The sequence below is a fragment of the Pelodiscus sinensis genome, chromosome 2 (genome assembly GCF_049634645.1).
Source record: "Pelodiscus sinensis isolate JC-2024 chromosome 2, ASM4963464v1, whole genome shotgun sequence".
Classification (NCBI taxonomy): domain Eukaryota; kingdom Metazoa; phylum Chordata; order Testudines; family Trionychidae; genus Pelodiscus; species Pelodiscus sinensis.
This window is the reverse complement of record NC_134712.1, coordinates 200,182,982-200,199,727: the sequence shown is the minus strand read 5'-3', so window position 1 is coordinate 200,199,727 and position 16,746 is coordinate 200,182,982. Positions and strand designations below refer to the sequence as shown.

The 16,746-nt window shown below is 41.4% G+C and overlaps 1 protein-coding gene across 6 annotated transcripts in view; it reads left to right on the top strand.

Annotated features, from left to right (window-relative positions):
- Window positions 1-16,746, top strand: part of DNAH11 (dynein axonemal heavy chain 11) — a 273,839-nt gene that overhangs the window by 124,235 nt on the left and 132,858 nt on the right. For all 6 annotated transcript variants that reach the window (XM_075922225.1, XM_075922224.1, XM_075922226.1 and 3 more), the window contains 5 exons: window positions 1,746-1,919; window positions 2,855-3,059; window positions 7,813-7,978; window positions 11,344-11,446; window positions 12,179-12,418. In XM_075922225.1, coding sequence (XP_075778340.1) covers window positions 1,746-1,919; window positions 2,855-3,059; window positions 7,813-7,978; window positions 11,344-11,446; window positions 12,179-12,418 — 888 coding nt within the window. The remainder of the gene's footprint in view (window positions 1-1,745; window positions 1,920-2,854; window positions 3,060-7,812; window positions 7,979-11,343; window positions 11,447-12,178; window positions 12,419-16,746) is intronic.

Here is a 16,746-nt window from a genome sequence, read left to right as displayed (position 1 = left end):
ACCCCGTGCAGCGCGGCTACACGGGGCTCGAACTAGGTAGTTCGAACTAGGATTCCTATTTCCACGAGGTGTACCGGTAGTTCGGAATAGGAATCCTAGTTCGAACTACCTAGTTCGAGCCCCGTGTAGCCGCGCTGCACGGGGTTCGAACCAGCGGGGTTTTAAAAATGGCGGCGCCCCGCTTATGCAAATGAAGCCCGGGAAATTCAAATCCCGGGCTTCATTTGCAAGTGCGGTATGCCTACATTACCCCGCTAGTTCGAAGTAGCGGGGAGTGTAGACATACCCAAAAAGACTGTCCCCTTTGTAAGGGGAGGCAGGCACTTCCCTCACATCAACTCAGCTCTGGTGGCACATGAATGTGGCCCAGCTTACAATTTTCTTCCTGCCTCTCTGTGAAGAACCATTGTCTTCACTATCGTGGAGCATTAACTGCACTCGTAGAATGTAATGACTGATTTCTGTACGTAGGCAAAAAGGGAGTGAAAAGGTGTATGCATTCCAGTACATAGAGACACACATTTTCTTTTACTGAGACCATTCCTGAGAGCTTTTGAGAGGCTCCATCACATGTTGTGGGTTGAACTACTCTGTTGGCTAATAACCTCAAAAAGCATTTAGAAGAATTATTTTTGGATCAAGATGTCTGGTCCTGGAATTTTTGCCCAGCCACACCTCTGTATTAAAGATTAAAATGACTGAATTGGCTCCATTTTAATACAAATAAGGTGCACACCCCTGCCTCCTTCCTCCCTCACCCCCCTGGAAGTGTGATGGGGTTTATACATATCTGAGAGGTAAAAAAGGAACTTGTGTAGACATGAAGAAGCAGGAAGTGCCTCAGATGGATTGATGACAGCTATTCAGTCTGTCCCATCAGAAAGCTGGATAAAGTTCATGCCTTGTAAGATGAAGCTGAATTCAGCAGCTACATGGGCTTCGGGGCTCTTTAGAATTTGTTCCGCTTGCTCTTAGAAAGTTGTTCTTGGACAGTAAAGAAAAAGAGCCAAGGCCTGATTGAAGCAATCCAACCCTCTAAACTCACTATTATTTAAATATGAGCCACACTTAACTGATTATATTTTTGAAGAGGGATGGGGAACAGGGAAAATGGGTGAGTTTAATTGGAGGGCTTCTGATTTCAGCCTATAAAAGAGTGGCACCAGCTGAGCATCAGCCAGTTCAGTCAGAAAGACTACAAGCCCTCAGTTAAATACAGTTTGGGTACCCTACATTATGACAGGTTGGACCTCTCTAGTTCAGAACCTTTGGGACTGACCAATGTCAAACCAGAGAATTTGCTGAACCATGGGAGGTCAGGATGGTCTAGCAGCATTACCAACACTTCCACTGCTTACTGGGCTCTTAGAAGACATTAAGGATAAATTAGATCTAAATAACAGCACATAACACGGGGATTCAGGATTAGTGGCTATAAAAAAACTTTATGGGACAGTGGAAAACTTGGCCACCCTCATAATAAGTGGACATCCAACTAACTAAAATCATGCTGGACCATGGATGTTGCCAGACCAGAGAGTACCAAACCAGAGAGGTTCAATCTGTACAACTATGTTGGAGCATGTATACAAAAATCATATTTCTATGTATGCCTGCAATGTTTGTGTCTTTTTTTTAAATATTCATCTTTATTTACACATTGTAAGAACTTCATGCTGTAGACATAACATAATAGGCCATAATAGTTTAAAGAACTAAACAAATAAATTACAATATTTTTATAGCTTTCAAATTATCAAGCTGAATTCAGCCTCTGGTGGCTCAAGGAGATGAAAGCAGTGAAGTTTCCATCCCAGGGTACAATTTTTGATTATTATCTTGATCCAAAGACAAGGAAGTTCTTGCCATGGACTGATAAAGTTCCAAAATTTGATATGGATCCAGAAACACCTTTACAGGTACAATATATGTGTACTGAAGTTATGTATAGATAACATTGTTCTTTTCGTTTTCCATTTTTATTTTTGTCACTGATGTGAATATCCTCTTAGGAGCCTGAAAACAACAACATTCTCCAGTTTTTAGTATTTGGGTGGATCTTTAATATTGGGTCCATACTTCAATATCTGAGTGACTTGGGGATAATAACACTTGGTATTCACTTATTGCTTGACATTATAAAAGCACTACACAGACACACATTAGTTGACACAATACCCCATGAAAGAAGTGATTATTTCATCTTCACTTCATAGAGGAGGACACTGAGGCATAAAGTCAAATAAATGATGTACCTAATATTATCCCAGTCATTAAAGACAATTTTGGATAGTACCAGATCCAGGACAGACCTATGTGCAACCCCTCTAGACAGGTCCTCCTCTCCTCAGTTTGATAGCAAAGCATCAATAGCTCACATGGTGCAAAAAGCTTATCCATTGCAAACCAATAGAACATTATATTTCAGTTATGTTGAATAACAGCCAAAGATTAATATAAATCCAAAATTTAAAACCTACCTCTTGCACTAGAATAGATATATTCAGTGTTCACCTTTCTACATATTTTGTGTAGTGGTTTTTTAAACATTGGCTTGCCATTGATAGATTTCAGCTAGAGTTCAATTTCAGATTTAAAATTAAGAAAGTATTCAGAACAAAGAGCATAAAATTAACCCTGTGTGAAATTTCACATTCATAGACTTCTTAGATTTAGTGAAAAACAGGAAGCCATGTCCCATTTAATCCTATTTAAAATTCCACCCAAACTATATATATGAGGTCACTACCAGGTAGCTCCATAGTATTTTTTTAAAAAGCCTGAAAAGATCACTTATTTCAAATTAACTGAAGCAATGAATAAAAATTGTTGCTACTCTTTCTCTTTGTTTCAGATGGCCCTCGTTCATACATCTGAGACCACACGTCTCAGATACTTTATTGATTTGCTGCTAGAGAAAGGCAAACCAGTCATGCTTGTTGGAAATGCAGGAGTAGGAAAAACAGTATTTGTAAGGGATAGACTTGCAGCTTTCTCTGATGATTACATGGTGTCTGATGTTCCCTTCAACTACTACACTACGTCATTGGTGCTACAAAGTAAGTCCCTCATAAACATTATAACATAAGAAACCTAGATAATTCTTTTTAGGGCAAAGACCAGAATTCAACCAATGCTGCCTATATGATTATAAAGATGTTGTAGACCTACAAAGTGGGTAGCTTGTACAATGGTCTGTCTTTTGCTTAACCAAAATGTCTGTCATGAATTATGTATTACAGGATGAGTAATAGGATTTTAACATGTGCATGCGTGAGTCTGTGTGTATGCATGTTTGTACATGTTAAGTTATTTTAGCTTCTCAGAAGGCCTAATGTAGATCTGCCACTTCAAATAATTGCTTAGTGAAGCCAAAAAGATAGAAGTTGTCTGAGTACAGGTTAAGCGTCCCTGGTCTGGCACCGTTGGGAACGGAGTGGTCCTGAACAAGGGAATTTGCCGGACCAGGGGAGGTCAGGTATCTGGGCTTTCCCAGGGCTCCCCTCCTGGCTGCTGACCTGGGAGAACACAGAGGCCTGACCTCCAGCCCACCTGTCTGGCTCCACTGCCCTCCAGCCTGCTTGCGGGGCTGTGCTCCCCATCCCTGCACCATGCAGGGCTGCAACTGCTCCTGGGGTTCTTAGCCCCGAGCGAGGCAGCAGCTGCTCCCAGGGTTCCCCAGCTCTGGCCCTGCATGTGGTGGCAGCTGCTCCCGGTGTTCCCTGTGTGGGGCTGGTGCAAACTGTCATAGCCCATCTAGTGAAGGATCTGCCCTGCAAAGTGTAAGATATCTTTATCTTATTGGGATTTGTTTTAGCAAACAGTTGCCATTTGCTGCAGAAAGCTATGAACAAGATCCTAAAGCACATAGACATGACACTTTCCTTTGTAAACGGATTCAGATGAAAGGAACTTCTAGGCAACTGCTGCTGAAGGCTATGTGTTCTTTTAAAAGGAAACTTCTTAAGTAAACCAAATATTTAGTCAGAGTCACAAGTATTTGCTTGGTTTAACAGGGCAGCCATGTTAGTCTGTAACTTTAAAACAAGAAGTAGTCCTGTAGCACCTTAGAGACTAACAAATATATTTATATAGTATCATGAGCTTTCGTGGGCAAAATCCACTTCTTCAGATGAGTTTCTAAGAGCAGTCATTAATAACACCGCAGCAAGTCTGCATCAATAGGGGATTCTGTTAAAATTGAAACTCCTGTCCTGCATACATTTAAGGAACTTGGACCTTATTAAATTCATTATAAACTAGGCAAATAAATGCCTTCAGATTTTAAAGAACCATTTAAAAATCATGTATCAGCCTTGTTTTTAGGAAATTTTAAAAAGGAATGTAAAATAAACAAGCACTTTGGTTTATCCTAGAGCTCTTCAATCTACCAATGCTGTTCTAAAACCAAGTCCCTCTTACTGACCATGTTCTACCAGTAACAACTCAATATTAAATTAAGGGACAAACTGCTTCAATCCCACAGCTAATCTCAGCTTTTGGAGGGAGTGTCCCACAACTAGCGTGGAAACAAGTTTTCTTTCCTTTTCAATAGCATATGATCCTTTTTGCAACCAGCTATTATTTAAATTTGGTCATCCACACCCAGAATGTTAATTCCTCTTGTTAAGAGCTGTGTTCTTGCAGTGATTTACTTTAATTCATGATGTATCTGTATTGTGTTAGAGGTTTGAAGCAGAAGGCCAGAGGCATCACAATTACAGCAGACTTTTCCCAATCCCATGATATAGCTGCAAAGGTCCTGAGATTCCTCTGCATTTCTGATTTATCCTTCAGTGAACCTCAGTTCTTTGTTTACATCTCTCCTCCACACTCAGCAGCCATCCTTCTACCTGAACTTGACTATATGGGCTTTCCTGGGGGCAATATCACCACATTTCTGAACTGGCTAGATGAGTCACTGTTCAGCAACATGAGGCACTTTCTCCCCTGTGCCAAGTAATTAAGAGTGCATTACAGAGTTAGCTCAGTGTCCTGCTGGCAATTGTAGCAAGTGACTTATTTATGTGGGATGTTTCCTGGCTGTTCATTTAAGAAACAAAATGAACTAATATAAATCAGATCTAGAGTAATATCAAACACCCACATGTAGGTACATTGCATTCATGTGTTCCTGTATATTTCCATTTACTTGCAGGCAATCATAAAAACCTGGTATAATAAAAAATAGTCCAATGCTAACCTTTACATTTTTCTCTCTACTCCAATCCAAAGATATTGTAAAGTCCAGAGCAAATGAAGGAAAGCTACAACATTTATTAAATAACGACTTAGAGCAGATTATCCTCTTTGTTCTCATTTGCTATCATGAAACCTATCATCCATGTAAAAAACCAATAATTTACACAATTATTAAGTGTATGCTTTTTGGGTCATATTTTTAAATGGATTAAGTGCACACACATTTACCACAACTCTATATATACATGAAATAATTGTGAAAATAACTAATTGTGGTCATTTGCATTGGCCATGATCTGATTTGCACATCGCCTTGTTCTCCATTAAGAAAGGTGCTTGCCAGATGATATTTTCTCAAGTGCTTTAGTATGAAATTTGTCATTCATACTTGTATGCACTGAGAGAGTTTATATTCCCTGTCTAATGTTTCCAAAGAGGAACAGAAAATAATTACTGAAGAATGAATACATTACAACTTCAGTATGCAAAGATTTTTTTTTAAAAAAAATCAGCAGATGATTTTTAATAGTTCAGATCATTTTGTCTTGTGAAGATGTGAAGTCAAAACTGTTCAAGATATAGAAATCTTGAGATCTCTTTCAACCCCATGATCCTATGATTGTATGAAATTGTTTCCCAGATGTTTTGGAAACTAATCACTATGGGCTTAATTCACAAAGAATTCTAAATCCATAGAATATTGCTGGGATTCACAAAGACTGAATTAGGCACCTAGGCTCCCTATTCAAGGAAGGGGAGAGATAGGAGACTGAGAATGGGATTGATGAAAGCTGGCACTCTAGATGGCTCCTTTCCTAAGGGAGTTGCCATGCTGAAGGGATGTGTGCTTAGCCTCCGCCCCCACCCTATGAGAGAGGCTGCCTCCCTCCAAGTGAGATTCTCAGCTCTCTTGGCATTAGGCAGCTACACAGTTTAACAAGAAGCCAAAAGGTGAGGGAGGAGGAAATGAGCTTCCTCATAAATAACTTTTAGCACCATGGTTGGGGTGCTGGAATGGACCACCTCTTGGATGAGTGCACTAGCCACTGGGCAGTGGCTAGTGCAATATTCTGTGGGATATTCTGATGTGAGGCTTCCTCAGTCTCTCCTGGTAAAGCTGTTCCACTGTAAATAAATAATTTTTAAAAAATTATTGGAGCATGTAGGCTCGATTCTGGGTCTAACCACCAGACTACAGAGTAATTCTTATTCCTCTCCTGCCTCCCCACCTCCCAAATAGTGAAGCTGTTCCTATGTAGATAAATGGAAGAATCGTTGACCCAGAGAGAGAGAGAGAGAGAGAGAGAGAACAAGCAAGCATGAGAATGAGTTATGCACTTGCAGGATTTGAGGGTAGCTGAGTGGGGGCTCTGTGAATCCCAGTGGAGCCTGATTTTGGAATTTAGGCACTTAAAGTGACAGTTAAGCATCTTATTCCTTTTGTGAATCCAGCCCTTGCTTCTTGGGGAATGTTGCTCAAATCAGATAAATTACTGTGGATTTCTAAACTAATTTTGTTGTACATTATGTATTGAAAATTACTTGTACAATAAAAAATGTAGTGTTCTCATTTAAAAAGGGAAATCTTTTACCTTTACTACGAAGATACTTACAATTTAGGTATATAAGTGACTAGACTTTCTATCTGGTACATAATTCTTGTGGTGTTGTTGTTGTTGTTGTTGTTTCTCTCACCTATCAATTACATAATCCTAATATCAACCAAAGAAGTTTATCCTGCTTATGTTCTTTTCTACTGTAGTGGCTTAAGATCAGCAGGTTTGGATATTTGATTTTAACAAGCTTCAGATTTAATTGTAAAAGGGAAAAATAGTATTTTGAACTTCTATGGCGCCTTCAGCCAGATGATCACAGTGCACTTTACACAAATTAATTAATCAAACTTCAAAAGTTAATGGTGCTATTTTCCTATAAGAAATGTAAATGCTGTGAAGATATAGAACTATCACATTCTAGCTTAAATTGCTGACTTGTGTTCATAGCTTACAGAGAAGTTCAATGACAAAATAAAAAATACTCTTTTGAAGTATAAGAATAAAAGTAGTGTTAGAATTGAGACTTGTAACACACAAAAACAGATACAGAAAGATGGGAAACAGGTTGCTCCATAAGACAGTGAGGCACAACTCATTATGCATTGCTCTTAGCTGGCACTTCCTGGATTGTCTCTGAATGTACACTTTCCTATAGAGCCACTTAATCTGCAAGCAGGACCAAAACCACTATAGGTTTGCTTTTTTTTGCTATGGTCCTACAAAGTGCTTGTGCATAGATGGACCCCTGTACCTATGAAGAACCTAATTGATTTCAACAGGTCTCCTCAGAAGGTGAACCATTCTGCTCACATACTGCATTTCATATGACTAGGACAAAATTACCAGAGTTTTTAAAGGCATCTAGGCATCTAAAAGGTAGATTGTGGAAAATGCCAATCTCATTAGGTGCCTAAATACCCCAATTCCCATTGAAATCAACTAGCTGCTTTTGAAAATCCTAGACCTTTGAAGCCTTAAGTGATTTCATTGTGCATTCTTGATTGTTAGTCTCTGTACTGTTTTGAGAATTTGTATTTCCTTCATAATATTTTAGAGATTCTTGAGAAAAGCCTAGAAAAAAAAGCTGGCCGTAACTATGGTCCCATAGGAAACAAGAAGTTAATTTATTTTATTGATGATATGAACATGCCTGAAGTGGATGTATATGGAACAGTTCAGCCCCACACACTGATTCGACAGCACCTAGATTATGGACATTGGTAAGCAATTGTTTTTTTATGTTTAAATCAAAATTTGATTATGTGCTAAAATTCTGTAACCGTTCTTTACATGCCGAAAACAAAACAGAAAAATCATAGGAAAAAAGTAGCGTATGCTAAGCACCCGCAAGCAGCCAAGCTCCCCTCCTATTCTTCATTTCCGCCAGCCAGTGATCAGCTCTGTCCCCTCCCTCAGAATGCCTTCCATCTGCTGTAGTTAGCTGTTTCACAGTGTGCAGGATGCTCTGGGAGGGAGAGGGAAGTTATGGGAATGAGGGTTGCTCAGGGGAAGAGCATAAAGAGGTGGAGCAGGGTGGGGGCAGAGTAGGGGTGGGAAGAGGCAGGGTGTGGCCATCAGAGAAGGGATGGAGTGGGGGCAGACCAGTGTCTGTGCTGTTCCCCTGTCCTTTACAGTAGATTCAGTTTTTAACTCTGTGAAAGATATAGAAGGAAATATTATATATTCAGAAATGACGTCTGATGTTTTCCTGAATATCTTCAGATGTTCAGGGGAAAAGACAGAGAGAGAGAAAGTGACAATTTATTTAACAGTGAGATATCACTAATTCAATGGAATCAACCAGTCCAAAATGAGAAAACTAACACTTTTTAGACCCACCTGCCCCAGGCTATAAATTGCCCTAACTTTAAATCTATTTTTAGAAAAGGTTTCTTGTTTCTGGTTTAAATATGAACATTTAAAACTACTGATGCTATCTTCTTTAAACTTGACTTGATTCCTTTTTAAACATTTCAGTTCTATAGAATAAGCTGAGCTAGGGGAAAGTTGACTTAGTAGTTGTAAAGTTTTGAACATTCATATTGGGTAATTCAATCCTACCAGAGAGTATTTATCTGAGTTCTGATCGGAGTATATAGAAAAGCTACATTTTTCAAATGCTTAGATAATTCCAAGTGACTGCACTGAATTTGTTCACACTTTAAAAACACAACCCACACTCCTTTTGGCATGAGGCTGAGCATGAAAAACTTCAGCCCGAAAGAAATTTTGATAGTTCTGAGGAGCTGACCACAGGATGTTTAGAATAGAAGTTGATATTCTACATTAACTATAGTGGGATGCTATACCACTCTGATAAGTGTGCATCTGTCTGCCTCTGTCTTATGTAGGGCTTGGTCCTGCAAAGTACTGATTTGCATTATAGTCAGCAAAGCACTTAAGTTCATGTATTTGAGTATTGTAGTCCCATTGATTTAAATGAGGCTACTTGTGCTTAAAGTTAGGCTTATCTGAGAATCCTTGCAGGGCGTATATGAGAGAGGACAATACAAGTCTTTGTGGTAAGAGGTAAAGGATTTTATTGGCATTAATTTGTGATGGCTGAATTACTCATGAGTAGAAAAGTTTATAAATGTTTTGGTTTATTTTATTACTTTTAAATTGTTGGCTGCTGGAAGATGCCAGAGGTTTGGAATGTTAATTATAATCCTAGTAGTGATGGATTAATGGGCAGAGTATAGGTAAGAAGTTCAAAGGCACAAGATAAATGCAGTGCATCACACTATCAACCCATATTGGATGTTTGGATATTGTGCTGTTTGTAATGCTGAACAAAATAATAATACGTATAGCCACTGAGATGTGTAGAGGTTTGAGCCCAAATTTTCCCAACAGCTTCTAATTTTGGGTGTAAAATTTCTGATATGTAGTACAGTACCTGATTTTGAGAGGAATGGGGCAGTTGCATCTCTTATTGCCTTCCTTTGAAAATATGAGTGCTCTTCACTTCTAAAAATGAGCGCCTCAGTTTTCAAAAACTGAAGTTACCCAATGTTAAAGGCTACTTTTTCCAAAAGCAGGCTAAATGACTTGCCCAAGTGTAGCCAGACAGGAACCCCCCTGTAACATCCATTTTTGCTTGCCTGGAGCATACAGGGCACACAGAGCAGAAGGCCCAGGCTGTATGACCGTGAATGGCTGTAAACAGAGATATGCCAATTGCTGACCAAGACGCTGCCAAGGAGTGCCCTTGACTCAAACCCATATTGATACGAATACACAGCCGTCCGCGGGGGGAGGAATCTCTCGTCCAGTAAAAAAATGTCTAGTATTCACAATTTAGTTATCTCTCTTGCAAGTGTAAATTAACTTGAAACTTGCTTGTAAGAACTGGTGCCACAAAATGGACCGGTACAATTTGGCATCTTAAGATAAGAAAGAGGATACGGGCCCCCAGGGGTATAAAGATAGGCCCAGCAGCACATTTACTCTGAGTGTCAATCTACCATCTATCTGCTGGTCGGGTTAGGTGTTTGATCTCCTGAGGTTCCAGAGGGGACGCCCACCTCGTATTCATCTTTCCTAGGAATTGAGAGACTGGCCCTAGCCTGACAGGCTGGAGTCAAGAGGCACAGAAAGGGGTAAAAATTGTACCTAGATGTGGTCCTTTGTCTTAAGTGTACACATAGACTTAGAGCTCTTTAAAGATTAAGCTGTCACTTGGTACCATTATTTCTATTTTCTATCTTTATTTTCTTTGTAACTATTTTTAAAATCTGTATTTGCTAACAGTTAAGAGAGAGAGCAATAGCCATTGTAATCATATGCTTTTATAAGTCTTTTTAATAAACCTGTAACTGTTTAAGTTTTTAACCTGACTCCTTCAGTTGCTGTAACAGAACCAAGCACAATTTAAAAGAACTTCAGCCGGTCATAAAGGACAGGTATAGGAAGAGCTTGGGCGTTTGGATCTGTGTCACTCCTAGGTGACAGGTCCGTTGGGGCACCTCTCAGTCTTTCCCAGGCTGCCCGCTGCGAAGGGATTTTTGCATCCTAGCAGCTAAAATCTGAGGTGTAATAAGCTCTTCCTATAAAGGGGCGTCTGTTGGCCTGCTGGCTACCCTCTGCGACGGGACCCCGGTCCTAGCAGTAAAGACACAGACGTTAAACCTTTTCTCGGAAACACACACACACACACTGCCCTGACCGTCGGCTGACACCAAGTCACATAGGGAGTTAATAGTAGAACTGGGAATTGAATCCAGGTCCTCTGACTCCTTGCCTCATGTCCTGTTTGGTCCTGTCAGTGCAGGGGCTTGGGGATTGGTGGCATCTCGAGTTTCCTTCCAGCCCTGTGTTTCTATAATTCGATGACTTTCTCATTTTGTTTTTATTATACTTTTTTTGTTGTTGTTAAGGTCATTTTGTTGTTTCCAAATAAAATTTTCAGAGTTTCTTTTCTACATAAAATTCAGAATTGCAATTTTCATTCTGAGTCAGGATGAAAACAAATTTTGAAATGTCAGAAGAATTTCCATTTTCTGCTTAACATTGTTACCTATCATGCTCTGACAGTAATTATCAATCATTTAAAACTAAAGTTGTTATATTTTCTATTGACTAGGTATGATAGGCAGAAGTTAACTGTAAAAGAAATACATAATTGCCAATATGTTGCTTGCATGAATCCAACTGCTGGCAGTTTTACTATCAACCCTCGACTCCAGGTACAATTTTAAGCGCTATGGCACAATAACCCCACATTTATTGTTTAATATGTCAGATATAATGTTTAGAATGTAGTTTTTTATGCAACAGATATAAACACTACTTTGGACATGATCACTCTTTTTTCTCATCTTGAACTCCCAGTAATGCCAGTGGGAGCTGTATGCTCACAGCCAACAGATTTTATTAAAGTATATAAAGTGCTGGACCCTCTTGGTATTTCCTGTGTGCATGTCTGTTCTGGGTTTCCAAAACTCTTTGACAGCAGTCAGCTGGCCTTTACTTTCACCTCTGGTTTATGCTCCCATGTGAGGCCATAAGAGTCAGTCGAGACCAACTGGCTCTCTGGTTCCTTAACCAGCCCCGTTGTGGCCTCTTGGGATAGGAGATGTACACAACATGGGTGGGGGAGTGAGCCTCCCAGCCTGAGTAGACAGATTTGAGAGAGAAGAGGTTACAGCTGAGGCTGCAGCTTTGGCTCTCAAGCGCAGCCAACCCCTAACATCCATACTGCTATTGTTAGTGCACTAGCTCATGCCTTGCCAAACTGAGTCTGGCTATCCAGGGTGGGAGGGAGGCTCATCCCCAGCTGCAGTGTAGACATACCCTGAGTGGCACACAGCATTCAGCCACTTTACATCAGTCTGTTGGAATTATCAGCTGGCCATTGACTTGACTTCTGTCTTCTCTCAGAATAATGAAAATGTTATCTTCTTTTTTCTTATTTTCAGAGACATTTCACAGTGTTTGCTCTGAACTTCCCATCCACTGATGCCCTGAGCACCATCTATAGCAAGATCCTTGGTTTCCACTTCCAGGGGCACCCTTTCAATCCATCAGTGTTAAAGAATGTTCCAGCTATGATCCAAGCAGCAATATGTCTTCATCAAACTATGGTTCAGAATTTTCTGCCAACCGCCATTAAATTCCACTACATCTTTAACCTAAGAGATCTCTCAAACATCTTCCAGGTCTGTTCCATAGACTGATTTTTCACACTGGGCACAACATATCATCATCTTTTTTCTTTTCCTTGTCTTTTTTCTTTTTCTTTTCTTGTCTTTTTTATAGTAGTGCCTAGGATCAACCAATAATAAGGTCCCATTGTGCTAGGGCCTGTCCCAGTAGTAACAGATAGTCCCTGTTTTGCAGCGTTTACAATCTGAGGGCAAAACAGGCAGACAACAAAGGTATGTCTACTCACAAAGTTATTTCAAAATAACTTTACTAGTGTCTACACATTAATTCAAAATAGCGGAGCACTTATTTTGAATTTGGTAAACCTCATTCCACGAGGAATAATGCCAAATTAGAAATAACTATTTTGAAATAAGTGCTGTGTAGACACTTATTTCAAAATAGGGGTCCTCCAGCCTTCCCAAGGTGCCCTGGTGTCCACTCCAGCCTCAACTAAGAACACTCCTCTCCCTCCCCCCTCCACGGAGTCCTTAAAAGGATAGACTCTGGCCACAGTACCTGTGCCAGCTCCAAACCTGCCAGCCCAGAGCCAGCAGTCACTGCCCCTGACCCAGTGGCCCCAAAACATGAGCCAGCAAGCCACTGGCAGCCAGCCCTCCACCGCTCCCCAGGAGCAGTCTGCTAGCTCCCAGGAGCCTGCCAGGGCCCAGAAAAGACGGACACCTTCCTAGTCCAGGGTGGAGATCATGGACCTTATTCAGGTTTGGGAGGGATGCCCCCAATGTCCACAATCTCTGCACTAGATGGAGGAACACGGCCATCTATGGCAGGATAGCTGCCAGCCTGGCTACCGATGGCCACATGCGAACCCAGGAGCAGGTTTGCATGAAAATCAAGTTGGTTGGGCGAGACCCCCAATCCTAAGCCCTGAGCTTCCCCTTCCCCTTCTTCCCCTGCTTGCCTCTTTCAGCTCCCTCCTCCCAGGTTTCCCTCTCCCCTCCTCTCTTCTCCCCTCTCCCACCTCCTTTCCCCAGTCTCACTAGAGTTTCATCCCCCCCCCCCAGTTTTCTTAAATAAAGAGAGTTTGTGTTCATGAAAATACATGTATTTTATTTGACATCAGGAAGGGGGATTAGGGAGGGGTAAGTGGAAGGACATGAGGGAGGAATGAGGCACAAGCCCCCAGTGGGGCAGACCAGGGAGGCTTTTAGTGCTCCTCAGGGTGGAAGCTCTCCCTCAGGGACTCCTGTATACTGACAGCCCCCCGATGGACCTCCCGGATGGCAGCTTGCAGAAAGTGCAGCCAGGCTCACAGCAACGCATCCACAAGAAGCACCAGAGTGCCATGGGGCAGCTCTGGCTCCATGTTGCAGAGTGCTGTGGTGTCCTGAGTGAGGGCAGCCAGAGCACGTGAAAAAAAATGCTTTGCTGTCCCTCACTGAGGTAGGCAAACAAGCAGAGAAAGCTGAGAACTGGCTATCCCGGGAGATTGGGGGGGGGGGGGTCCCTTTAAGCACAGGCCTCAATAGCCTCATGCAGCAGCCACACAAAGTAACTCCTGACCTGATGCCCTGCCGGACCTGGTTCCGGCTGGCCTTAAATGCAATTCAGCCTCCACTCAGTGTGGATGCACTATTTCGAAATAGCAAAACACTTTCGAAATGCATTTTGTGTGTAGATGCGTTATTTTGAAATAACTATTTTGAATTAACTATTTTGAAATAACACTGTAGTGTAGACATACCCCAAGAGAAAGGGATGTAATACTCAGAGTGATGGTTTGCAATCCTCACATTAACACTACAGTTTCGGGGGGAGGTATAGCTCCGTGGTTTGAGCATTGGTCTGCTAAACCCAGGATTGTGAGTTCAATCCTTGCAGAGGCCATTTAGGGATTTGGGGCAAAAATTCATCAGGGTGGTACTTGGTCCTGCTGAGAAGGCAGGGGACTGGACTCAATGACCTTTCAAGGTCCCTTCCAGTTCTAGGAGATAGGCAATCTGCATTATTATTATTATTTTTTTAGTGAGGTTTTGTTGGGGAGAAGGAAACATAAGGTGAGAAGGTAAGGAAGCAGACATAGGGTAGAGGGGGAAGTGAGGCTGAGGTGAAGAGACTGAAGCTGGGGAATGAATCAAACAGCTAATCAGTGCACAGGAGTCCAAAGTGAAAACTGTGCTCTCTGTTTGATCCTTCTAGCTTGAAAGTTTTTTGTAGGATAAGAGAGGAGATGGCTCTTCTCTGGAATATTTTTCTTACCCAACCCACATGGCTTAGGAGGGAGGAGTTTCTGCATGGTTCCAGTCTCTCAGAAAAGAGAGGGTACCACTCCTCCCAGTACCCGCAGTAAGGAAGCTAATTCAGAGTGTTTTATGCATATGTCATCAAAAAATTTTTTTCAAATCGGGTATGGTTAGAGGGGTTTTTTTTGTACTGAATGCGATTTCCCATTGATATATGCCTTCTGTCTGAATAGTCTATGGGCTTTCATCCTTGTATATTTACAGACATTTTTTCTTGAAAAAATAAAATTTTAGGATCTAACAATTTGAGACTGTAGCCCTATCTGTAACTTCCAAAATGATGGGCAATGATTTATCCATTGGATTGAGCATAAAAATATAAGGTAACAAGGAAATCTTAAGCCATAAGAGAGTGGTGTAAATAATTCACTTTAGTGAATCAGAAAACTTGTAAACTCTTGTAATAATTCATATAGCCCATTTCGTGAGCAATTAATTCTCGTGATGTTGTCAAGACTGGAATTTAGAAAAATTAAATAGAAGGTAGGGGAAAAGGTGAGTTGTGCTGAAAATTGTAACGGGACCCTCACTAACCTACATTTCGGTAACCTCGAATGCACCCTGATACTGGATTTTTGTGTTTGCAGTTCACTGAAATACGAAATGGCTATCTATGATACAAGTGCTACAATGGCACAGCTGAGGTGTTGTGACTATGTTGCTGTAATGCAAACACCTGCTGCCATTGCTGCAGTAAATCCACCCCCCTCAAGAGGCAGTGGTTAAGTCAATAGAAGAATTCTTCCATTTAATCTAGTTGTGACTACACTGGGGCTTAAGTCAGCTTTAGGATGTGTCTCAGGAGTCTTGTTCTTTTTCTCATCCTTGAGCATCTTTTGGTTGACCTTCGTTTTAGGTATAGACCGGGCCTCCAACTCACAGACTAGTGAGATTCTTCTGCTCAGTCCAACATTTGTAATATTCTCCTGTGATAGAGTGTACCATGCATTTGTGACCCTCTGCTGGTGGCCCCATGGTCTTACCATCCCCCACCTCTGGAAGGAGCAGCCAATCAGAACCCAGCAGGCTCAGATAAAAGTAGCTGCAAGGTTTGAGTAGGTCAGTTCCTGGCTGTGGCCAGAGGAGCAGAAAAGGGTGCTCCCTGCTGGTCACAGGCACTCAAGGGAGAACCAGAAGACATATTCTGGTGGTACTTGCATTCAGCAAGGAGAATTTGAGAACTTCAGGCCTGAGGTAGATTGAAGAGGCTATGGGGACAAGACCTGGGGAACAACAGCAGGAAACTGAAGGAGGCAATACATGGCTGCTGTTTGTAAAATCCCTGGGCTGGGACCCAGAGTTAGAAGATGGGTCTGGGTCATCTCCTCTAGTGACCAGATAGCAAGGATGAAATATCAGGATGGCAGGGAAAGAGGGGCAAAAATAAACACCTATATAAGACAAATGCAAGGAAAGTCCCAAATTATAGGGACATTCTGAAAATATTGGTACTGCCTCTATAAAATCGGGTCATCTGATCATCCTACCTCTTACCCCAACCCTGCCAACCACTGTTGAAGGGGGCAAGGTCCCTTTAAAAACCCAAGTGAAAGACAGTATTACAAGGACCTAGCGATAGGGATAAAGACCCTGGTGAGGGCTGACAGCATATTGAACTCTTTGATACCATGGAAGAGATTCATCTAGTTGACTACGAGTTGGCTGAGGGTCTGAGCCATTGAAGGCCTACCAAATAGTTGACAAATTACAGAGCATGACAGGGATATGAAAGGCCAGTTGTACCATACCAAGTTTCTAGGAGACCCTCCCAAGGTGAATATCCCATTACAACTCCACACAAACTTAAAAAGGAATGCCATATCATTTTGGATTTGTCTTGACTATGATAAAAAGGTGTCAATTTTTGAACAATTAGCTAGCACTTTAAAATTCTAATGTATACAAGGCAAGTCTTATTTCAGTGCATGCGAACTAGTGGAGTTGAAGCTTTGGGCTTGTATTAATGAGTTGAGGGCCCAGAAGTAAAAGTTAGTGGGTTCACCCTGGTGTGCAACTCAGGCAAGAGCTGACTGAGCTACAGCAAAAGCCAGCAGGGAACTATTTAAAGAGCTGACAAG